The sequence below is a fragment of the Vanacampus margaritifer genome, chromosome 2 (assembly GCF_051991255.1).
Source record: "Vanacampus margaritifer isolate UIUO_Vmar chromosome 2, RoL_Vmar_1.0, whole genome shotgun sequence".
Classification (NCBI taxonomy): domain Eukaryota; kingdom Metazoa; phylum Chordata; class Actinopteri; order Syngnathiformes; family Syngnathidae; genus Vanacampus; species Vanacampus margaritifer.
The window spans coordinates 44,825,510-44,851,541 of NC_135433.1; the positions used below are offsets into that span (position 1 = coordinate 44,825,510).

General features: G+C 39.1%; 1 protein-coding gene across 4 annotated transcripts in view; it reads left to right on the forward strand.

Moving 5' to 3' along the window:
- The window catches only part of LOC144043041 (phosphatase and actin regulator 1-like), a 61,646-nt gene that overhangs the window by 28,262 nt on the left and 7,352 nt on the right, over nucleotides 1-26,032 (forward strand). For 3 of the 4 annotated variants that reach the window (XM_077556247.1, XM_077556248.1, XM_077556246.1), the window contains exons 3-9: nucleotides 6,828-6,908; nucleotides 8,282-8,485; nucleotides 9,917-10,256; nucleotides 12,477-12,667; nucleotides 16,264-16,420; nucleotides 19,770-19,825; nucleotides 24,224-24,285. In XM_077556247.1, coding sequence (XP_077412373.1) covers nucleotides 6,828-6,908; nucleotides 8,282-8,485; nucleotides 9,917-10,256; nucleotides 12,477-12,667; nucleotides 16,264-16,420; nucleotides 19,770-19,825; nucleotides 24,224-24,285 — 1,091 coding nt within the window. The other variant, XM_077556249.1, reaches the window with a different exon arrangement.

Below are 26,032 nucleotides of genomic sequence, written 5' to 3' on the forward strand. Positions count from 1 at the left end.
AACAACAACAAAAAAAAAACAGAAAAATCAGCGTTGAGCCTCTGGGCTTTGGTAGGACGTGTTCCGACTATCTGGGTCACTTCGCAGTGGAAGTGAAGCATCCTCAGATCAATACGGGCAGCGCTCAGATATGCCAGTCTGATTTAATATGCCCTGAGCCGAGTCTCTGATGAGCGCCTAATCCTCTCATCTCGCGCTGCAGATTGAGTGGCTACTCGGGCCCCTTCCAACTCAACACAGGGGCGTCTTAAAATAGAACTTTATTTTAAGGCTTTCTCCTGATTAGCAGTAGCACCATTCCACTTGCACATATATTTAGCGCTGATGGATGTTTAAGCACCTCAGTTGTCTTTAGCTTTGCATAAAGACAAAACAATAGAGGCACTGACATTAGGTAAGATGTACTGTGCTTGGGCCAGTTTGTCACTGGAGGACCAAAACTGCCAAACAATAAATAAATAAATAAATGAATGAATAAAAGTGAAAATAAAAATGAATATAGAAAATATAATTCAAAAATTAAATACAAAAAAATATATATAAATGGAAATAAAAACAACAAAATATATATATATCCTCAAATAATGAATAAATATAAAAATAAAAAACGAGATTATAAAAATAAATGTCGAAATAAATACAAAAATAAATGTATGACTAGAATTAAAGATCAATCAATAAATAAAAACGCTCTGCTCTCACACTTATTTATTTCATGCTGCAGATGCGCTGTCAGGTCGTAATGTTATTCAAATGAGGGGGCGGTCTTGGGTTGGGCTCCGCTGTTGCAAACTGCCTAGAGTGAGCGGGTCAACTTGCGATTTGAGTTTATTTATATATTTTTTATTTATATAGCGCTTTTCTATCTAATTAGACACTCAAAGACGCTTCTAAGCGTTATGGCGCAGAAGTGGAAACTTTTATTTTAATTGTATTTTTTGAGCATTCCAATAATACATTCAAATCCTGCAAAAAAAAACAAACGCGGAAGTGAAAAAAAAGAAGAAAGAATTGGAAACTCTACCTGAAAAGCGCGCATGACGTCACATTAACTTAACGTATTCGCACCGAATGGCTCCAATTTAAAGAGCTTATCGATGCAGATGTTGTAAACACGTTAGGGCTTGCTTTTGCATATAGATGTGTAAAAAGCTGTAATTTAAACTTTATCGCAGCTTTAAGTGTGTCCAAATCGTCGCTCATTGCTTGCTGGATTCTGTACTCAACCATGTTTGATTGAGTATTGAGTATCGGCTCGATCATTTTTGGACAGGTAGTTTTTGTGCATCCCGATCCACAGGGTAAAAAAAAAAAAGGTAAGCATGATCATACCGAGGCACATGTTCACTGTGTAGATGTGTCATACAATCACTGTGAAGCGATCTTTCATGGCCAGTTTTTGATGGTAAGTGGCACATTGCATAATCGAAATAAACAAAAGGACGAGATATAATCCACAGGGTCACAAAAAGGCCATTGCAGGCTCCGGGACCGTCACACAAAGGCAGTGTAGGCGTCATGATTAATACGATCGCTCCCCTCACCAGTTATTCATTCAATCATGTTGCACAGTAGAACTATACAAAACGACTCGAAGTAATCCTCAGCGGGGGGCAGGAGAGGGAGGGCCAAATCACGAACAGTTCAAATAGTCTAGTGTGAGTAATTTTGTAATGACGTGCGACTTGAGGCAATCTATTGCCATGTTTTTACAGCGTGCCGTTATTTGCACTGAATGTCTTTTTGTGCTCCTTGGGCTTTTCTGATGAAATCGCCTGCAATTCCAAGTCTAAGCCTCTACCGATGCATCTATTTTCAGCAGAGTAGCTCTGGCTCGCATAGCGCCGGCTGGATTTTTCCGCCAAAAACACAATGACTGTCAAATCTCAAAGACGCATCCTCATTAAGGCTTTTGACTTAATGGCGTTGCGTAACGGCGGCCATCCGGTCGCCTGGCCGTTATGTCACGTAAAGCTTTGCGTAATTACTTCTCATATTGGATGAAACTGAAGTATAATCCCTGAGTTTATGGCAACACTGTCCGTCTGGCGTTGACCTTTTTAGCCAGGCTTCGCCCCCCACTTTGCCCTTGCTGGTTTACACTTTGGATAAACAGTAAACCGGGAGTGTCCCACAGGTGCTCGAACTGCGTATGCTTGATTATTTACATTTGATTACATTTTCTTGCTTGACTATGTGGGAAAATTAAAGGTCCCATATTATGAAATTACACTGTACTGGGGATTTCTATCAATAATACAATTCAAGTATGAAAAAAGTCCGTACGCGACTTCTTTAGCTTTCTTCTCCTTTCTAAATTTTGTGCTTCCGTAACCATTTGATGTCACTAAGTCACTGAAGTGCACTCGACCCCGCCTCCTCGGGTTTGTGGCAACGCCTCTGGTAAAGGTTTGTCACGCCCACAAAAATTCGAGAAGCTGGCTGCTCTAGCCCTAAATGCGCTCATACGCTCCGTGGTGAGCAATGGGGGAAACAACGATCAGGAACAAGTAGTTGCTTGAGAAGACAGTGGATTATTTTTATTTTTGAAGGACGTTTACCAACAGCATTTCCCGAAGGACTGTTTTGTTAATGAAAAGCCTGTTCAGTTTTTTTTTTTAGCAACTTGAGGTCCTGACAAAAAGCAACCATAAAATGAGAAAGTTAATTTCATTGTATGCGTGCACACTTACAAATTCAGCACAAGGTGAAAAAACATCGGGGAGCAATTTTGAAAAATTCTGTTGAGTCAATTTTTTTTTGACGATTAAAACTTAAAATTAGCATGCTGATTCCAAAACTGTTGTCAGTTTTTGTCTAGCACATCAAGTTTTTCTCTCCACAGTTGATCCTCCAGATGAGCAGAAATCCACCGATTAGCTGTAGTAAGACTGTAGTAAGAAGAGCTAATTACAATTGGACTCATCTACATATACGTGGCAACTTGTTTAGTCACAATTGAGACGCGGTGAGATATGTGTGCAGCTCCCGGTAGGTCAGTACTATCAATATCTGCCAATAGAAAGCTAGTATAGTAGGAATTAAGAGGATTAGTGCTGGCTTTTCTCTTAACCTTGTAACCATGATCATACCATTACAAGTTCTATTTAGTTTTATGCTGTTTTTTAAAATTTTATTTATATGCATACACATTTATTTCATAATGGCGCCTATATCTAAAAAAATTGACGTGATCGAGAAGAACTGACTTCAGTTTTGGGTTGTGCACCCAAAAATGAGGTAACAGTTGTCAGACAGAACTCGAAAAAAATTGTATTCTCCCGTGTAATTAATTGCCTCCCTTGTGTTGTGCCCATATTGTTTGATGTGCACAAAAAGCTTGATGAGACAAAACTCCAGTTCTGGTATTGTGACTCGAGTACATTTGCAGTAGTCTCGTTTCTTTATTGTTAGACTTTGTAGGATATTTTAATCCACGCTGACATGCGCTGACTTAATTAGAGGCCACTAATGCTATGAATAGACGGTGAGGATTCATTTTAGACGGCGTCTCCTTGATATGTGAAGCACACATGGTGCAAAGTGTTGCAGCTCATCCTCATTACACTTTCCTAATTGGTTTTTATGCCGGGGTAGATTTTGAAACAGGATTGTGATTTCTTAACATCTTTACTCAAGCCCCCCCCCCGACAGAAGACGTTAAGTGCTTCTACGTTTTTGAAGCCTAAAAATATATGCACGGTAGCTACAGGCCATTTTGTGCATTATGCAGCACACTAAAGTGTTGTTGGAATAGTTCTTTGGGTTCCGTGCTTTTATCGTCTCTCTTAATCAAGGCCCCTATGTTCATATCTTGACAACACGATTCAGCATTTTAACTGTGTTCAACTCAAATTCCTCTGATTGTCCGTTAATCAAGCTGAAAAAAGCCCCCCCCCCCCCCCCACGCACTCGATAAAGCAAGCACCTATACACAATCTATAGTATTTTCCCTCTTAGAGGTTGCACTTGATCATATAGCTACCAAATAACACTGACTACTTTTACATGCAGTCAATATTTGGGTTAAGGTCAGAATTCCGTTTTCTGAAACGATCGAGGTAACGCGTTTACATGCGTGGCGGACAGAGTTACTCGATACTTTGTGCTCGATTGGAATAACCCGTTTGGATGCGCGGACAACGTAATTACGTAAATAACGTCATTTCCACTTTTAACTTACAATACGTTCAATAAAAGACAATATATTTATATATATTTGTTGACAATAGCTTGAATATTTCCAGTGGGTTACATGCCAGAAGCACGGACTTTTATACTTGTACTTACTGTTTGTGAATATAGGCACAAACTGTGAATTTTTTGCCCTAGAGACACAAAATAACATGAAAACGCAGTAGAGAAATCAATGTATTCAAGGGAGGCGTTTTTTTTTTCAAGTAGGACGGAGCTGCGCATACAAGTCGTCACTACAAAGACCAAGATTCCTTGCGAATCAAATAAGCGAAGACGAAGAAGGAAATAGCGAGCATGTGCACTGCGAAAAGCATTGCCTCGATGTATTCCGAAAGGAGTAACCCAGGGCTCCTATTCGGGTTTTTAAAAACCCGAATAAGAGCATATTCGGGTTTTTGCGCGTATTTACATGGCCTTACAAAACCCGAATATTGACAAGGGTTATTGCCTGCATGTAAACGTAGTCATAGTCAATTAGTGTAGCAGTGTGGCTGGCACAAATCATGTCCAAACGCTGAAAACGTATGAGTATTGGCTGAGTTTCAGTATGCTAGTCTAGGGGTGCAGCGATCACAATTTTCTGGCCGAGCTCCTATCTTTTAAAAGTCTGACCTACCTGTCCTGATTTTTATTTTATTTTTTTCATAATAAGCAACAAACACCATCTGTTCCAATCTTATTTCATTGGAAAACATTGAACAATATTTGTGAAATAATTCAAACGGGTTGTTTTAACTGCATATATCGCAAATAAAAACGAAAAACCTATTAGTCATTTCAGCAGAAGAGGATAGTGGCTGACTTTTTCAGACCTATGAGAAGGGAGATGAGTTCTGTTTATATTTAAGGCATCAGACGATCACCGATTCCCTCCCCCCCAAAATTAAGGAAATCGGAGCAGATAAATCGGCCGGCCGATTGATCGGTGCACCCCTACTAGTAACACTAATCTATGCTAACATTGCATCTGTTTACCTTTTGACATTGACTTTTTAGTGCTTCCGTGTAATCCGACATTTGACAATTGCAGATTTCTGAGTCTAGCTGCATCATGGGTGTAACTCTGTGTAGCAGCAATTGTGTAAATTAGCTAAATTTGCAAAAGGCTCACACAGACACATTTCCTGAAATTGGCAGCTCCCAGAAGATTTCACACTTGATGGGTGGGCAGGCACTCCAGAGACCCAACTCTGTTTACTAGCACTTGCCGTAAAAAGTCAATTATGCACAATGCACTACTCACAAAAAGTTGAATGGCAAAATTCACAAAAGGCGTTTGATCCATGAATCGACCAATAAATATCCAAGGACATCGACTTATATGCCGTTTTGTGACTATTCTGGTCCCTATGTATCTATTGCAACATGTTGAACACTTGGTGACATTGTAAGCTCAGTGGCCACTTTTTTCTTACAATTCTGTTGGAAGCCTCACAATGGTGAGGTCGTGTTGAATCAAGTGTACATCTTGGCCTCATGTTGTCAAAATGTAAACGGCATGAATGAGACGACTTTAAAACAGCCCTGTGTAGCAATTTGTCCAAAATATCTTTACAATAGCTTTTTTATTTGACCATTTATGACTCAAATATCTTCTAATTAGTAGATTAAGACCTTGGCTATTCACAGTGGGTACTCCTGCAAACCCTCTGACCAATAGCTTTCAGACTGGATTCGGGTTCGAATTTCACACCCTCTGTCTGCGGATGTGACGTCATGTGCTAGGAAGTGTTTGTGCGGTTTCATTTTTCAGCCGCAGGTGGCAGTAGCGATTCAAAATTTAATTTCCTGCATTGAGCAGCTTTTAAATACGATGTCTAATTAAACCAGGAAACGTATTGGTCAATTCTTGAATCAACAGGTTGGGAAATTGGACAAATTAGGTTTACTGTAACAGCAAGGCTCGAAATAAGCAGTTTCACATCGCAGTTTGCGAGTCAAAATTAGCGTTTTGCGCCTCATCAAAACACATCGAATAGCAAAACTGAGAATCAACGGTCCCGCATAGCCTCGTTGGGTTGGGCGCACTTACGGCAAACCACTTAGCTAGCAATGAGCTACGGTTCGGTACCGCAACGAATAACCTATACTTAGGTAAGACCGAGAAGCCATGCTAATTGCTAAGCTAAACCAAGAGTGACACGGATAGTGCGTTGAACGCCAGAATAAATGTTTGGGAGATGTGGTACACTTTTCACAGATTGCTAGTGGAGAACATCCCAACTTTCAACATAGCAGACAAGTTAATAAGTGTCTGGACTGTGGAGAGAAAATCATACTGGATAAGCGGATAATGGATGGATGAATGGAAGGACATTATGACGTATGTCAGCCAGTGACCTATAAGGTTAAAAGTATATTAATATACATTAGTATAAATATTGATAATACCAGTGTTATTTGTTTGTTTTCACAATGAATTGGCTTTTGTGGTAAAAAAAAAAACACCACAAAATTAGAAAGTTGCTCTTCAAATGAAGTGACGGATTCGCAAAACTTAAAGATAATTATTTCGAGCCTTAAAAGGTTATAGTGCATTTTCATTTAAGTTGCACCTCACCTACGACACAAGTGAAGATACAGAAAACAGATGGTTGAATAAATATTCTTCTTTTTCCCCGCTCACCTAGCACTGGAGAGGAAGATGTCCGTGCGACAGAGTCGAGATGAACTGATCAAGAGGGGAGTGCTGAAGGAGATCTTTGAGAAAGGTGAGCTCCCTCATACCATATCATCATCATCATCATCATCATAATGGCACGGCATTTTTGCTCTCAAATTATGCCTGTAAGATGAAAGCTCAACTGGCTGCTCTTTGAATTCTTCATCTCTTCATTAATCAGCGCTCTCTGAAGTGCACTCTTCAAGAATCAGGCAGAGTATCGACTGATACAATCTTTCATGACATTTTTTTTTATTTTATTTATTTATTTTTTTACAAATGCTTTGTTCTCGATTGGATTTGCCTCAGACAGCCCGTATTCCAAAATAGTGTAATTAAAAGCACTTTGCGGCGGGGTACTTCATGCAACAGGACATGAAAAACAACAAATTGATTTTGTCCAGCGATTGCTGCTAAAATGTGAAACGAGAAGTAGAGAACATGTAGTATATTTATTATATGGCATGGAATTTGTGGGTTGAGCTCCAAAAAAAGATATAGACACATGCATTAATAGAGGGATGTTCATGTGAAAAGAGTCTTTGAGTCGTGAAGTTTATAAGTATGGAAGAGTCTATTTACCACACTGGAAAAATAAAAAATAACCACTCTATTGGAATTAGAATGAGAATAAAGTTATAATATCTTAAAGGGGAAAAAACTAAATATAAGAAATTTAAATATCGCTGTCCTGTGGAAAATCACATGTGCCCGTTTATGACAAAAATGTTTTTTTTGATACTTTGAGCATAAAGTAGCAAGCTGAAGTAATACTTTAAAAAATGAACAATTTTATGAGCATAAAGGTTCATTATTATAATTTCAAGTCTTGTTAAATAAAATAATGGCAGTAATAATTAGAAAAAGTTCCAATTTATTGAGAATACAAACAGAAGGATTCTCCAGTCCTTCTGTTTGTATTGTGAAGGTACTTCAACGCTGGAAGAATAAAATATCAGTATTACTAGGGGAAAAAAAGATAAAAATCACGATTTTACAATACTAAACAGCAATATGGGAGAGAGTCAGAGGACAATAATATTGCAACAGTTGTGATACCAATAAAGTTGTAATTTTATTTTTTAACCAAATAAATGTCAGAATTTTATGTGAATACATTTCTAATAATCAGAAAATAAAGTTTAATATTTCAACATAAAACTGATCATTTTACAAAAAAATAAATAAAAAATTATTAGAAAATTGCAATTTGTGAAAAATGTTGCTATATTTATGAGAGCAATAACAATAAAACTGGAAGAAAGAAAGCTGTGCGACTGCTGAATGTTGTTTTGGTCCATGTGGGGATGTTCATGTACATTCTTGAAAGATTGACAAAAAATGCTACTGTCAAATTGTGCTCAAAAGATTCTTGCTTCTTTCTATTTTTCCAAGTAAATTGTTTCCTCCCCTTCTGCTCAGCAACGGGTGACTTTCGATCCTCGATGGACGGCGGCGTCTGCACTCAGGAGCCCCCCGTCAAGTCGTCCATACTTCTCGGCCCCAAGAAGTCTGTCACATACCCAGGCGACCTTCAGGACAACCCCGCTAAGCCGCCGCTCTACCACAAGCAGCCGCCAGCTCTCCCGCCCAAGCCTTTTGCTCGCATCCCAAACCATAGCACAGGTCAGCTAGTATATTTGTTATTTGTACCATTTTGGGAAGTTGTTTGAATTCATTTAAAGTGAGACTGGAGTTCAAGTAAAATTAATGTCCAATTGTAAACCTTCACTAATGCAGTAATTAATTCTATTTAATAAACACTTAAAAGTAATCAACCTTAAGCATTTCTTGACAATAATATGTTATATGTGACCTCACTAGTCTAATCATGACATTCATTAATGTTAAAATTGTGGAATATGACTTATGCAGCAAAATCCAGCCATTTTTATCCATCTCAAGGGGCGGCCATTTTGCCACTTGCTGTCGACTGAAGATGACATCACTGTTGCTCAGGGCTCAGTCAACCAATCACAGCTCACCTGTTTTCTGAAGCTGCCCTGTGATTGGTTATTACTTGAAAAAAAAAATTCGGCAATGAATTTATCACTGGTAATAACCAATCACAGCTCAGGTTCAGAAAACAGGTGAACTGTGATTGGTCGTTGTCTGAGCCCTAAGCAACTGTGATGTCATCTTCAGTTGACAGCAAGTGACAAAATGGCCGCCTTCGGATATTGATAAAAACTGCTGGATTTTGCTACTTAAAGTGGAAGTCGACCTTAAACATTTATTGACGGTAATATGTTTTATGTGATCTCACTAGTCTAAATATGACATTCTGATTAATATTACATTCTTGGAATATGAGTTATGAAGCAAAATCCAGCCGCTTTTATCCATCTCACAGGACGGCCATTTTGCCACTTGCTGTCGACTGAACATGACATCACTGTAGCTCAGGGCTCAGTCAACAACCAGTCACAGCTCACCTGTTTTCTGAAGCTGCCCTGTGATTGGTTATTACTTGAAACCGGAGCAACAGTGATGTCATCTTCAGTCGACAGCTAGTGGCAAAATGGCCGTCTGCTGGATTTTGCTGCTTAACTCAATATTAACCAGAGTACCATATTTTAGTGGGGCTAAATAGAACATATTGTCGAAAATATTTTGGGGGGTTGGCTGCCCTTAAACAAATCCAAAACAGTGGAATGAAAACCAGCAAGTATGGGCAGTAACCAGTCAGAGCCCAGATGTGAATTTGATTAATTTTCTCTGGAGATCCGGAAAAGGCTTGTCATGTCAATACATTTATGAAAACACCAAGCTTCTTTCCTTGTGCAAAATAGTTCATTCCGCACCATCTGGAACCTCAAAATGGCTCTCGAAATACTCCTGGAGTTTAGAGCCACATTCTAAGTGTTGTAGTACTTCCATTCAATTCTCCTGTGGTCAGCCATGGCCATCATTGTCAATCTGTCAGTCTGCACAAAGTGACATTAAGCTGACCTAATTCCGTCAGCGTGCGTCTGAGCTCCACGAGCTTTGTTTGTTTGTCGGAACAAAATGCATGTACCTGAAAGTCCTAATTTCAACTTCTGTCTTCCTCTCTAGATTCTTGCCAGCCAATGAAATTGCCCTGCATGCCCGGGGCAAAGCACTCGCCGCCCCTCCCGCCTAAGAAAGTCATGATTTGCGTGCCTCCGGGGGGACTGGACTGCATCACGTCCCCGTCCCCCAACCCCCTCAGCGCTCTGTCCCAAAAGTGCGGCGCCACCCAGGTGATGCCGGGCCACCACGGGTCGCTGCTACCCTCGCAGCTGGCCGCACTGTCCGCTTTCCACCAGAACCACGGCCACCCTCTGCAACTGCAGTACGGCAGCTTGCACGCGCCCAGCCGCATCATCGAGGAGCTCAACAAAACGCTGGCGCTGTCCATGCAGAGGTTTGAGAGGTAAGTCGCCACCAGACGTCGGTCGGGGTCATTAAAGCCGATAGTGAAACAGGGCGGGATTATGGATCAGCGTTTGGCATTCATTCCGATGCGTCTTGTGGTGAGGTTCAATTTGTAGGTTAGCTGCTCATACTCGGCTGGATTTACACTGCAAATCCAAGTGGCCATTTATACTTTGTAGGGATGGGCGAGTGAACGTGAAACAGAAAATGGAAATACAGAAGCAGCCTTCCAAATTAAAAACATAGATTTCAAAACAAGATATAATGAAGCATCACACTAAACAGCTTGAGGAATTCTTAACATGGTAGATCTTACTAAATTACTTGAAGCCCTATTGTATCAAATTAAATTCTTTGTACGACCACATATTTTGATTGGGACTTTTTTTCTGGCCACTGTATTATTTGTTTCGTCTTATTTAGCGATTTATTTATTTTTTAATTCCTTTTATTGTGTGCTCTATGCAAGATTAGTTTTATGAGCACATTGAAAAAATATATTTGCCATTAATTTAATTCAATTTTAAGGAAATTTGCTGTAGTTGGGATATGTATGTATTTTTTATTTTATTTTATCTGTCATTGATTTTTTTGGAACTTTTATGTATCGTAAGTACTAATGGTATCGGCGAGTACTGAAGATTTGAGTATCGTATCGTCTAAAAAAAAAAGGTGATATTTATCAAACATCCCTAATATTTTGTATACAAAATGTTTTATACATTTCTATGTCCAATTTTTAAAAATCTATTTGCATTTACAGTTCAAGTGATAGCTGCATATCCAATCTGACCATGTACAATGACTGATCACGTAAAAGAACCCACATTTCCAGCTAAGAAACTCGGGGCGCTAACTAGCGAACCACCAGGCTTCACCTTCTGTTTCCCTCATTATCTTTCGTGTTTATCTGACAGTTTGCGACTGCAGAGGCAAATTCCTTGTTTGTTTTTACATACTTGTCACTTAGCCAATAAATCTGCTTCTCACTCTGATAAACTGGTACATAAACTATCCAAATATTAAGTGTTAACCTAGTGTTTATTGGCCTGGGTTGACCTGGCCTCGTTCCAATCTGAAGATATTTATTTCTATGCATTTACCATGCAGTGTAAATTTTGTAAGGTTGCTTCTTTACCCCTTGAATTGTCTCTAATCAGAGCATAAACACTTTTATTAGCAACGCCCATGCTGTTTATTAGGCATTAGCTTGTGTGTGTGAATGTCAGGTTGCCTGCTAATATCAAACATACCTTAACAAGGTCGCACGGATTCAAAATCAACACCACAACGGAACACAGTGCAACATGGCCTAATTTATTTGAACTGAGCGTTTGCTTGTGTGGGCACGACTGTGCGCAGTAGTGTAGGCGTCCCCGGCAGCAAGTCGGCCTGACATAACGCGATCAGCTGTTCCTTTAGAAGAGCTCCTTACTATCTTCCTGTTTGTAGAAAAGACACAGGATATCTGATTGGATCTTACATAAGCTCCCACGCTGCCGTCTTGTTGTTGCCAAAAGCCATTTGGGCGGGGATGTAAGGATGTAAATGGTCATGACACTGCATTTAGTTAGTCTGAAAGCTGGATGTGGTTACGTAATCATCATAGGAAATTGATAGGAATGGAATGGGTATATATGTATATATATATTTTTTTTTCTCTATATGTATATATATTTTTTCTCTCTCTATATATATTTTTTTCTCTATCTATCTCTCTCTCTATATATATATATATATATATGTTTATTTATATATGCGTATATATATATATATATATATATATATATATATATATATATATATATATATATGTTTATTTATATATATATATATATGTTTATTTATATATATATGTGTGTTTTTTTTCCTTCTCTCTCTATATATGTATGTGTATGTATATATATGTGTATGTATATATATGTGTAATGTGTATATATGTGTGTATATATATATGTGTGTGTGTATATATATATATATATATATATGTGTGTATATATATATGTGTGTGTGTATATATATATATATATATATATATATATATATATATATATATATATATATATATATATATATATATATATATGTGTGTATATACTGTATGTATGTTTTTTTTTCTTCTATATATATATTTTCTATATTTTTATATATATAATCGTTTCAAATTGTGAAAAAAAGCATTTCCTTCACTTGCGTCTCCCTTTGCCTTCGCTCCTAGCTCTTTGTTGCACGTCAGCAGTCAGTGCGCTCCTCAGGACAGAAGAGAAGTGCCGTCGGTGATCATCGACTATGAAGACGACAAGGAGAACATGCCTAGCGAGTCCGACTACGAGGATCTGCCTAGCATGTACAAGGACGAGGATGACGTTGATGACGACGACGATGATGAAGACGACGACATATTTACAAGTGAGTTGAGAATTGGCCCGTGCGTGTACCCACAGCGGTTCGGTTTTTAAATGTGTTTTACCTCACACATATGGTTTATGTTTTTTATTGAACATATAAACGTAAAGAAAACACACTACAAGTTTAAAATATAAATTTAAGTAAAAAAAGAAAATCAAGAATAGGAAGAAAGAAAAAGGGGTAAAAATGAAAAATATGGCCTTAGTGCTCTATGGTGTTTGTTGTACTAGATGTCCAAGGCAGCACACCACAGATGTCACCATGTCTCCAATGACAATTGAGAGCTTTCTCCCCAAACTAGATGTCAGTCGTCATATTAAGACTGAGCTATGAGGAGCAGCAGTTGACACAAAGTATGCTGACTGCTGGGAAATACACAGTGGAAGTGGTTGAAAAATAAATAGTAGTAGCTAGGCTAACTGTTAGCTTGTCTAGTCTCAAGGTAGCGATTGTAAACGGTTCTCATATTTACTGTGATGAATGGCTTGGGAGACACGTTATACAGACACCCAGTGTAACTCAACTCAGTTTATCCTCGATTTATCCTCTATTTCTGACACTAAGTTGCTTTCTGATTGGCTATTGTCCCTTTCCCATTAACATCTTGGAGTCTGCAGAATGCCCCGACTTGTTATTGACCACATACCTGAGGATTTACCATCATAAATATTGGAGCGGTTTAACATTTAAGTTTGTCGGCTCTGGCAGTTTCCGAGGAGATTGGGGACAAAAAATCGTTAACACACGCCGCATAACAGGACAATCGCTCAGCACAATCTTTTGAAGACACGGGACAATTGGGCCTTTGATTGAAAACAAACACTAAAATAAACGCAAATTGGCCAGTCACAGGCACAGCGCAGCATAAAACAGAGGAATGACACTTGGCTGATGGCTTCATTGAATTTAATGTTACCTTTTACTTAACTTAGAAATACTTTTGCTCTTAAAAAGTAAATATAAGGGATGCACGGAAATGAATTTTTTGGGCCGAAACCGAAAATGAGAAATGCTTGGCCGAAAACCGAAACCGATTTTTTTTATTATCATTGCATTTATTATAATTAATTAAAAATATAATATTATAATGATTTTTTTAGGCCTATTTAGCACAATATAAATTGAAATACGAAATGTTGGTATATTAAACACCAAACACGGGGTGAGCAACTGAGCATTTTCTGGCGGTGCAATTGCACTATAGTCAATGTACAGTACTTAGCACCGGGGGGCACGGATGCGTGCGGTGCGGGTAACGCATTTGTAGGCTATTTGGAGCGGGACACAGTGGGGCGCACTTAAAATCGGCACATTCACATTTTAACCAACGTTTAAAAATAAAGAAATTTCTTCGCACCAGCCAATCGGCTTTGGGAACGGCCTGCAAAGTCACACACGGCGTCCTGTACAGATCTGTAGTCAACCGGAGATGGTGGTATGTGTTTACTTGTATAAAACTGTTGATAGCAATAGTGCTAACGTATTTAGCACGGCCACCAGAATGCAAGTGAAAAAGTGTAAGCGCTCGAGGGGCTCTCTTCAAAGAAAAAAAGAAAGGTGCTGCAGGAGAAAGAGTGGCTCACCTGTAGAGCAGTACTCGGCAGCGCTCTCTTTTTTGTGTGCACAATGAAGCTGCCGGTACTCAGAAACGCCAGCGAGCAAGGCGGACACTCACTCCCGTGTTTGGTGTTTAATTCAAACAGACACTTGCTTGCAGCTTTTTTTGGTTTTTGCTTGCGTCACCACAACATCCCCTTTCAGCCATATTCTTCGGCTTGAATTTTATTTCGTCCGAATGCCGAAAATGCACATTTTTGCCATTTTCGGCTGAAGATTTTCGGTGGGCGTATATTCGGTACATCACTAGTAAATATGGTCAACAATGTCCTTGGGACACCTTCAAAAGAACTTTAAGGGATTGTTGTTGTTGTTGTTCTGTTTACAAATCCCTTAACTAACCCAGATAAATGCAGGCTCTACATTAAGCTACGCGGCTGTCAGCAATGTCAAACTCAAAAATTCAACCGGCACACTTCAACATACTGTGCTTGTACTATCTTAAAAATATTGGTGTGCTGTTGTTGAACTAAAATGCTAATGTTATGCTAATAACTTTGGGTCTATTAACTTATTCACTGCCATTGACGGTTATAGACGTCAAAAATTAATTGGAACTATTTCTATTAGTTTTTAGTTTTTTTCTATTCGGTATTTTTCCACTTTTGTTAGCCAGAGTATGAAAACCTAGAAAAAAATTATTGTACATTTAGAATTTGTGAATAATCTTGAGTTAACTAGTGAAGTCATGCGATTAATTACAAAAACATTTAATCGCCTGATGCCTCTAATTTTTATTAATCTTTTCTTCATTTAAAAAAAAAAGTAATTTTGATTATTGTTTTAAACATTTGTAAAAATCTTTTCTGTTTTTCTTAAAAAAAAAAAGATTATTAGAGAATTAGGGGCGCCAATTTTTTTCTAGGTTTTCATACTCCTGTTAACAAAAGTGGGGAAAAAATGTTAAACTAATAGAAATAGTTAAAATTAATTTTTTGACGTCTATAGCCGTTAATGGCAGCGAATGAGTTAACATCCACGTGCTAGCATGCTTCATCAGCTACCTTGATAAGGCTACCTTACATGTTCCTGATGTGTAGGCCTATTGCTTTTTGTTTGAATTATTGTACTTGTAAAATACAGAGCTAAATGTCACGTATATAATATATACATGTTTAAATGGTATAGCCGTGGATTACCAGCTATTTCAGAGTAGAATATGTAGCTTTGGCACAGTTGCTTGACTAATCCAGGCTGTCAGGACTTCTAGCGTCACCTGTAGTCTCCCAGAATGCATTTGTGGTTTGACCTTCAATGTGGAAAACCAAAATTTGTCTGACACAAGTGCATCGCCCACAAACACAAATGTTTCTGCTCTTCTTGGCAATAACTGTTCAAGTGTGCAGAGCCTCTTGTGTATTTGTCGTACGTGCTGTTTTTCACCTGAGTGCAGCCTTTTTTAAATATTTTTTTTTATTAAGGTTACGATGACAAAAATCCAACATCACATTTCAATGTGTTAGGTTGTGAGTTTGACTATGTTCCTTTCCTGATGCAAAACTCTAATCTATTGAGATCATCAAGATATTAGGCAAATAATGGAGAAAGTGTTTGTGTTTGTAGGTGTGTGAGGCAGAGACAATGAGGTGTGAGAGTGTGTGAAAGATTGAGAGATTTTTGTGACGTGAGAAATGTATGCGAGTGTGCATTTTCAGTGTGAGAGGCGTATCTTTGTATGTGTGAGACTGAGAGATTGTTAAAAAAAAAAACACCGTTGTGGCGTCTACCTTTTGCGATAACATGGTAATGAAACTGAAGACAGTTTTACAACAAGACCTTGTGCGTCTTATGGAGATTCTAGAACACTTCAGCAATTTGGGAGCTTTCGTGAAATATTTAAAACATTCTGGTGCCCCTCATGTTATTTACACATCCATTATTTAGTGCTGTAGTAGTAAGCTTTTCCCCTCCTAGGCTACTTTTGGTGGCAACTCCTAGATTTATATTCACACCCGAGGCCTGGCAATGTTGAATTTCAGGCACGCTGGCTCAGAAGGTGCTCCGCAAAGACTCACTGGCTATCAAGCTGAGCAACCGTCCGTCCAAGAGGGAGCTGGAGGAGAAGAACATTCTGCCAATGCAGACGGACGAAGAACGGTTGGAGTCCAGGCAGCAGATTGGCACCAAACTCACCAGGTAAGGTAGCGTGCAGATCAGGCTTATTATATATAGTTAAGAAAAACTGGCAAATTAATTAAAACTGAAACTTGATCATTTTTATAATCAGTCAGAATTTTTGTTTAGAGACACTCAATTAAGAACATAAAGTGCTCACATATAGGCCGATTATCTGTGCTGTTACCTGAGGTACAGACGAGAGTGTCAGCAAGAAGTGGTGAAATGTAACGAATCATATTGTATCATGTCAGGCTTTATAGTAGCTTTATATGGATCGTGAATGCACATCCCAGCATGTTTATAGGTTAACAACAGCAAGATTTTGGAAACAGCACTCACTCTTCCCATTTGCCAAATTGAGCTTTCTGTCTTAATTTGAGCTGACGATACTTTAATTTCTTCTCCAACATAGCCGCGATAAAGCTGATGGAAATATGAGCCTTTTCTCTCACCCCACTTCTTTATACCCTTCCATTCAACAAGGATAAATTCTTTATCTCGCCGAAATGAGGCTCTTAAAATGGTGCTGACCTAATTTTGGCAACACGTCACCACCTCGTTTTTTTTTTTTTCTTCCCTCCCTTCGCTCGTCTTCTCTCCAGTACATCACACTGAATCACCACATGGCATCTCTGCGACTCCTCCACATCGCCGCTCCACGTAAAGCCACTTCGACACCAGCAATTTACAACGCTGGGAGAAGTCGGGAATATGGTTTGCAAGCGAGGAAGGGAATGTTATCATCCGCAAATGCTGGCACACGAGTCAGCCTTCCCCTCTGTGATTGGAACACGATGCATGTTCCCAGAAGGCCTGCCTGCTTTCTTGTCACGTTTCCCAAAAAATCTCTCCCTCTCTCTTTCCGCTACTTTCACAGCATTGTGTCCTGGAAGGTCATCTCTTTATTGCCAGGTTAAGCAGAATTATTCATCATTAGAACGCAACGTCCTTTACTTTTGGAGACCGGTTTCGAGACAGCAGGAGCAGATTGGGAAGCCTTACCTTTTTTTCTTTACTCCCCCGCCCCATCCCACCCCCCACCCCTGAAAGAAATCCAAATTTGCCGCAGTGGTTAACATCCACCAAGGAAGTTTAAGTAACTGCTTGCACACTGCATGCCTGGTACTGTCAATTGGCATAGAGCCAGGATTCCTTCCCTTGTCCCTTTCAGACAGAACCAGAGGTGGCAAAAACAGCTCCATAAAGTTGCCACAGTTTGGCTTTAGCCCTTGGTGCTAGCTAGGGAGCTAGCTAGCTCCCATGGTGCTCGTTTACCTTCAAGGGAGCTAGCTAGCTAGCGAGCACCTTGGTGTAGTACCAGACTACATGGAAAACTGTACAACTCTTGTTATTTAGATAAATATATGTTTTTATTAGCATTAGCTAGCATTATTCTAGGAATAGGCGAGTACAGACCAGGTTCTTTAATGTATAGGGTACTCGCGTTAGTGGCTGATACCCAGTCACCAAGGCACCCTCTTGTGGCTAAACTTCAGGCATGCATGGCTGACAGAATTTTTTTTAAGTGAACTGCATCCATGTCAATCCTCTCACATGCCCAATAAGATAAAGTTTCATTAACTGAGAAAAATAGAATGTCTAGAATAAAATAGCTAGCTCCCATGGTGCTCGTTTACCTGCTAGCTAGCACCTGTTGCCAAACTCTGTGGCAGGGTTTTACTTTCTGGACCTGGATTTGGCACCTCTGCGATGACGTCAGCCTCCTGTAAGGCACTGCACAACCTATGTAATATAATCAGCAATTACTAGACCTAAAATGATTTTTTTTTTTTTTGTATGTTGATCTGACAGCATATTGTTGCAATTAAGTGGGTTTTAAACATAAATGTGTTATTGGTTCACCACTAGATAGCGTTACATAATACACACTGTTTCCTTAAGTGTCTTTTATACAAATATTTACTGTAAATATGACTTCAGTACATTATCGTAGTTTAGTGACAGACTACGGCACATCCTGGCAAAGAAAGGGTCCCATTTTGTTAAGACCGCCATCTTTCTGTTACGGATACCCGAAGGAGAAGAACTTCGCGAGCGTAGTTGCAGCTCGTGTCGGACCCAATGGGCGGCCTCCCGCTTGCGTTCCACAACTGGCGCTTGTAGGTGGTTGTCACTGATACCCGTGATTTGGGCTCCTGCAGCTTGTCTCCCTCTGCTTTGCTCTCGCTAGTTTTAGCTAGCTTTTCTCGCTCGTCGTTCTTGTTAGCCGTTCCAGATAGTTCTTGCTTGCTTACTGCTCCTGCTGGCCGGGCTTGCTCGCTCACTCCAAATAATAATTGGTAGGCATTGGTGGTAGCATTGGCGAAGTGTTGTCGCTGTCTCTCCGTAATGTGTGTGCTTCAAAATTTTTGCATTCTATTAGTTAACCACTAGATGGCACTAAATAAAACAATCACTTTAAGACCATAGATTTAAAACAACCCATGGCATCTTCTGTCGTGATAGTACACTGCTGCACAAACTAATCAATCTTGACCTCGTAATGCTGCATGTCGGAAATGGCGGAAACCGAGAACCCCTTTGTGAATCATATCAAAATTGTACCTGTAATAAAGCATTTAGGAGAGGTGTATTTGGTAGCATACATGCGGAAAGCCTGTTTATTTCAGATTACAGATTTGTACAATAAGCAAAACAATTAAAAATGTGAATTGTGCCAAATCTTCACAATAGCTTATTGTGCTTTTGACACTTGTTTGGTGGATTGGATCACTGTAGTCTGATCCGAAACGAGGATGGGGGGGCGGGGGGAGACATATTGGCAATTCAATCCTTTGCGCGTAAGTGTCTATCAGCATGCCACATCTTGACTTAATATTACAAAAGTGCTCAAAATCTGTTTCACGTTTGCTTCCGATGAAGCTATTCTTTTGTTGATTTGGACGTACGCTTGGAGTCACACTTCCTCTTCTTTCCCTGACACATCTGAAGGGTTTGAGATAACTGCAGCTGTTTTTTCCCTGATGCGGCCATGCCTAGAATACACTTTTAGTTACCGGGCTGGCGCATCCAGATGGCTGGTATTTTTAATGAGGTTGGCGACAGTCGATCCAGTGCCTGTCGACTGCTCTAAAGCAGCAGGGCCCTGATAGTTAAGAATCTCCAGCAATTGTTTTGGTTATCTTAGTTACTGCAATATAACTGATTATAAATTTCAAATTTTGAGGATATTTGGATGAGAAATAGCTTATTGAAGACTTTTAAGGACTGCCATTGTCTTCAGAAATTCTGTATTTATGTCTGATGGTAACATTTACACTCAAAATGTACTACTTGCACTACGTTCAAAACACCAAAGATGTCAAATAATGTGCTGACCGTGGATAACTGGTGTATTTCTCACTAGGCGCTTGAGTCAGAGGCCGACAGCAGAGGAGCTGGAGCAGAGGAATATCCTCAAACGTGAGTATTTTTACTTGTTACTCTTCAAAATGACAGGCACACACGCTTTCACTCCCTCAGAAATTGTACCTGATGGCTTTGTTTCAACTTTTCTTTTTAGTGGTCGGGTATTATTTCAAATGAGAATTGATGAAATGCGAACACATGATTAGATAAGTATTGTGCATCTTGCTCTTGTGCTGGGTAATATTTTAAAAGGCTAATGAGAAGGGATAAAATGTTGATTGCTATGCTAAAATTCATCCTGAGAGCAACTTTAATATGGATTACGCTTAGGAAGATTGATGAATGTGTTCCTTCTTAACTTGTAGTTGGGCACAATTTCTAACCCCGGGATTATACCGTATGCGTGTGCGTTGCGTTTCCGCTCCGCCGGCGCAGCAGAGTCGCTTCCATTCTATTAGCTTGTTCAAATTACACCGGCTGTGTGTGCGCTGCGGACCAGCTGCGTCGGACACGGATAGACCTATTTTTGCCGGACGACGCATCCGTCAAATGGCAAACTAGCACAGAACACATCAAGCGGGACAGGAAAACTGAGGCCGTTTCAAAAAAAAAAAATTCTGGTTACTTTTCAGAATAAAATACCCGCCAGATCATATTTCGCAATCATGTCAGCAAAACGTCACAATGCTTAACGCTTAATTCACCGCAGAGAACATTGACGAGGAGAGATTTATAATGGTGGTGGATTATATATGACACGGCACATCCTTTTTATTTGGACAACCTAAAAATTTATGCTGTAAGGAAAGGAACGTCATAGTAGAAGCTGCGGGAGTAGACGGTGAGTACACACAGTAGGCCACATACAGGTAGAAAAAAGTAGGCAACAGTTGAGTATAGCACTCTATATAATACCCACAGCTACGTATATGCTAGCACAGAGACAGTTAGCATGCTAGCATTTGATCAATTTTCATTAGAAATGGTATCAGACTACATGGAAAACTGTACAACACTTGTTATCTAGATAAATGTATGCTTTTATTAGCATTAGCTAGCAATATTCTAGCGATGGGCGAGTACAGGCTAGATATTTTAATGTATGTGGTACTCGCGACAGCATGCATGGCTGACGGAACGTTTTTCAAGGTGAACTGCATCCATGTCAATCGTCTCACGTGCCCAATAATATAAACTTTCACCAACTGACAAAAGTAGAATGTTATTATTCAGTGCAAGTCTATTTTTCCTGTTGAATGCAGCACAGGAAAAACAACAGTTTTACTTGTGGGTATTATATAGAGGGTTATACTCAACTGTTGCCTACTTTTTTCTGCCTGTATGTACCTATAATTTGTAATTATATATGGTATTTTACATCTGAATGGCTGTATTTTATTATGTTTTTTCATTTAATATTTTTCTAATTTTGAATAGGTATTCAAATATCTATATGTATTGATACCATTTCTTATGAAAAATGCTAGCATGCCAACTGTCTCTGTGCTAGGATATACGTAGCGAGAACCTTAGTACGGATAAGATTCGTATTAGTATGACTCACAGCGAAAAATTGTTTCCTTCCCGTGTTTTGGTGCAATTCCATGTAGCCTAAATCCATAGGATTAAAACCAATGTTATATATATATATATATATATATATATATATATATATATATATATATATATATATATATATATATATATATATATATATATATATATATATATATATTTATATATATATATATATATATATATATTTTTTCTTCGTTTTATTCCATCGCAGCCTGATGTTTTATGTTGCGGCAAGCGAGCGGGGTTCCCTGAGGAAGTTGAGCCCGGCGAGATTGCTTTCTTAGCTCCGCCGCACACGCACGCCGTATCAGGGACGCGCAGCCCTGTTGCCGGGCACTCTGTGACTTTCACATCAAAGTGTGATTTACCAACACTTCCTGCTCCACCCGGAGGCTCCGCAGACACGGGGGAAAAAGTCAAAGAATTTACGAGCAACGCGCCACGGCCCCTTTCATCACTGGCACGCTTGCAAGGTTAGACCAAATGTGCGGGAGCGCCTCGATGCCAGAGATCAGTGACAAACTCTAATTGTGAAGGATTTTACAAAAAAGTTCCCTGTGATCATATTTCATTAAAAAAAAGAGATTTGATCAAATGCTAACATGCTAATATTTAGAGCAGCTTGTAACAGAATTGAGTATAGCAAGCGCTAAGTAAAGCCGATAACATCATACCTTGTCAGTTGTTGTGTATTAAAAATGCGACTTGATAAAATGCTAACAGTTGATATGCAAATTTATTGCCAAAATAGCAACCTGAGTACAAACAGTGCGGAGGTAGTTAAGAGTTTTTTACATAATGCCCTGTTTTGGGGGTATTATTTCAAAAGGCGCATTGGTGTTAGGTAAAATTCCGAAAGGCTATTGAGACTGAAGAAAAATGCTAATAACAATTGCTATGCTAACATTTGTCCATACACCATTTTAAATACAAATTGTGCTTTTCGTCATGCCTTGTAGTCAGGTAATTGTTCTAAGAATTTATTTGTTAACACATGTCAAGCTGCTAGCAACATAAATACAAAAATGGTATTATGGATAAAACACTAACATGCTATTAACTCATTCACTCCCAGCCATTTTCACTAAAACAATCCCCTTCACTCCCGGCTGTTTTACTGGATTTTGACAGATTTTGCAAGGCCCACAGAATATTGTGTTCTATTGCTATATATATAAAAAAAAAAAAAAAAGTATATTTCTATCTGTTTCCGTTTTATAACTAGGTTTCATCATTATTCACAAATCTATTTAGAATTCTGACTAATTGAGGTTTTTTTCAACATGGTCCTGGTTCATTTCCTATGCTTTGCTGCCACCTGCTGGGCGTTTGTGTAATGACAATTTTTTCCAACCGTTCTTTGCAGTTGAGGCTGCATCAAAGCCTTCTGTATGCTCTAGCATAAAAAAATATAAATACGTCTTTGGGACACTTAAAACATTTTTAAAAGAACGTATTTATACGTTTTTGGGAGCAAATGGGAGATGAGAAAACGGGAATATGCTAGCATCGCAAGATTGCTACCTGAAGGCTGACAAGGGTTGTATACCAGACCTTGTATTGAAGTCTGATACTTTTACAAATTAGAATTGAAATACTAACAATTAACAAGACGATAAACTGTGTACAAAAAGTGCTTTTGGAGTTTGGTGTATTCTCATCATGCCACAAATCAGAATGAAATTGTAGGGTATCTCATTGTGCCCTTGTATTATGTCAAACGTGCTTATGCAAATAATTGTGCTAACACATGCTATTATTGCTTTTATCCACGGGGTAACTTTAATAAAGAATGCACATAGGCAGTTAAGTACAATACGTTGTTTTTAGTACGTACTGTTGCTGCATTCTAGGAAGGATTTATCCCACTCATAATGTACCAGTTGCGACCTCAAAGCATTGCAGGCGAATGTAAACGGCAAAGATGGCAGATTTCGATAAATTGTTTCGTTTTGGTTCATCAAAACACATTTTGACCTCAAGCAAACCATACTTTACTTTAAGGAATGTCTTTCCTGCAGCAAACTCTCCCAGTAGGAGGTCTGAAAACTCAGACTTCCAACCTTCATTTAATGCAGCATAGGTCTCATGAGAATAGACAAAATAGGCCAACGTTGATTTGCTAGCGTAGCAAAATAGCAACCTGAGTATTGTACAGGACTGATCAAGATTTAACATCATGCCTCGTAGACACATCCTATTATAAATGAGAATTGATCAAATGGTAACAGTTGATATGCTAACAGTTATCCAGGTAGCTTTAGGTGTTTGGACAGATTGAAAATTTTCCACATATTACATTAGCAATCTACTGTAAGTACAAAAAGTGCTAATGCAGCTTTAAGGATTTTACGTCATGGCTTGTAGGAGATGAAAAAAAAAGGTAGAGGTAGATTAATAAATGCAAGGTAAGAACTTGAGTGTCTGGCTATTATGAATGTATAAGACAAATCAAATTTATCTGGAGAGCATCTTTAATTTAAAAAAAAAAAAAATGTGGAAAGGCAGTTTCTTCGCATGGGAGAACCGGAAGATGCTAACACGCTAACATCTCAAGCTGGCAATCTCGGCCACTTTATAACACGTGCATCAATTTTAATGAGAAGAGATTTCTATTTTAATCCAATTGGCTAATCATGCAATCATGAGCGCGCACCAAAGGGAAAACTTTGGCAGAACAAAGCAATCGCGCTCCCCCTGACGCGCATCGCTAATACTATTAAACAGCCAATGATGAAAGCGATTTGAGGGTTACACAAACACATTCGCTTTAGTTTAGCATTGCTCTCTAATTGGCCGCATTAAGCAGAATGCGAGTTTGCTACCCTCGTTAGTAATTGCGCAACTGCAAGTAACACTCCTCCTTCTCCGCAGCTCGCAACGAGCAAGAGGAAATCGAGGAGAAGCGGGAGATCAAGCGACGGCTGACTCGGAAGGTGAGTTCACACAACAACAAATCGTGGGCGGGCCATTGTTGCGGGTTCCCTGGGGGGGGCACGCACGTCCTTGTTGCCCTTGGCCCCGGCAGCATGTCGGCTGCCAAACCCTTAGACCCCATGGAGAGGTGTTGAGCATGTTCCTGTCGTTTTCAATTAAGCAACACCTCCTGCACCCCTGCAGGCATCCCGCTCTCGACCCCCCCCCCCAAAAAATAATGATCTTACATCTGCTGCACTATATTTTTATCTTGTTAATACGGCGGGACCGCCACAAATCAAGCTCACCTCAAGTGGTACAATTTGGTCTTCAATCCAGATTATTTTGGATGAGTGTGCCTCGGAAGTTAAATGCATTTCATGTGAATTTTGAACTTTGTGAGCAACTAAAGTAGCGGTGGACAAAGTACATAAAGCTTGCTCTGTTCTTTTACGGAGCATTTACATTAACAGTCCAGTGATATGTTGCATGGATTTTTTTTAAATCATTATCTCATTAATTCACTGGTTACTTGATTTATTGTGAATAATAAAATTAGTAAAATAAAGAATTTCATATATACACTATATGTAAAAGTTTTTTTTCTTAACCCCTTCGGACCCATATATGGTTCCAGTGGACATGACATATTTGCGAGTCTAAACCCATAAAAATGTATAATTTGGATGATGTCAACACTTCTGGTTCATGATTGGATCTTAACTAACCAATCACAAGTTGATTTGTTTGATGTTCATGTTAAAAATGTTACAAATAAACTGTAAGATTATGCCACATTACAGCCATATTATCCTGGCGTCCACTATAACAAATCGAAACATGAGACAACCCCAAGTCTAAATCTGTAAAAATAATGATTAAAAAAAAAAAGCCCAGCAGAAAATATGCGGGTCTGAAGGGGTTAAATTAAATTGCTGTATAATTACAGCGAGTCCTCGAGTTGTAACCAGAATTTCCGCGTAGGTCGGATTTCACTGTTATAGACGAAATTTACATCAAAATACTTAATAATAAAAAAAAAAAAAACTCATGAACATCAAAAAAAAAAAAAAAGATTCTGTACTTATCATTACTGCTTGGAGGTGGATGGAAAAGCCAAAGATACTCCCGGTGCACAAACACAGACAAGCGCTAGCACTAGCTTAGCAGAAACACTGGGGACAAAATGGCGGACGAGGGACAAAATGGTGAATCAGGCGTGGCCGTCTCTCTTTAATCCGCAGCAGTGAAAAAACACTAGTAATTGCTGCCTCACCCAAAAGGATTAAAATAGCCTATAGATGCTACAAGATGACACCAAAGCACTACTTTTTTATTAGCCAGAGCTTTGACGCCGTCTTGTGGCATTTCAGAAAGAGCAATATAGACGGGTTTTTCAACAAATAATGGAGGACGGATTCAGAAAAATTGTCGAAAATCACAAATATGCGAGGAAACACTGGTATTAAAATAAATGTACCTTCTCAAACATCTCACTTCAACTTAAATAAACACCTTACTTCAAATATGTACCCCGTACTGTCGTCTTAAATAAATGTCCACCTTGAATTAGATTCCTGCTAATCTCGGCAGGTAAATCATTTAATGCCTCATAAAATGAATGCCTTGCTTTATATAGTAGACATTTGGTACTCCGCAGTCAAGGACATAACTTAATGGCTTCCTCCTCCACACCTTACTTCAAATAGACCCTGCCTGATGAGCTGCAGTTTAGGATGTAAATGCCTCTTCAATGAAACACCTCAC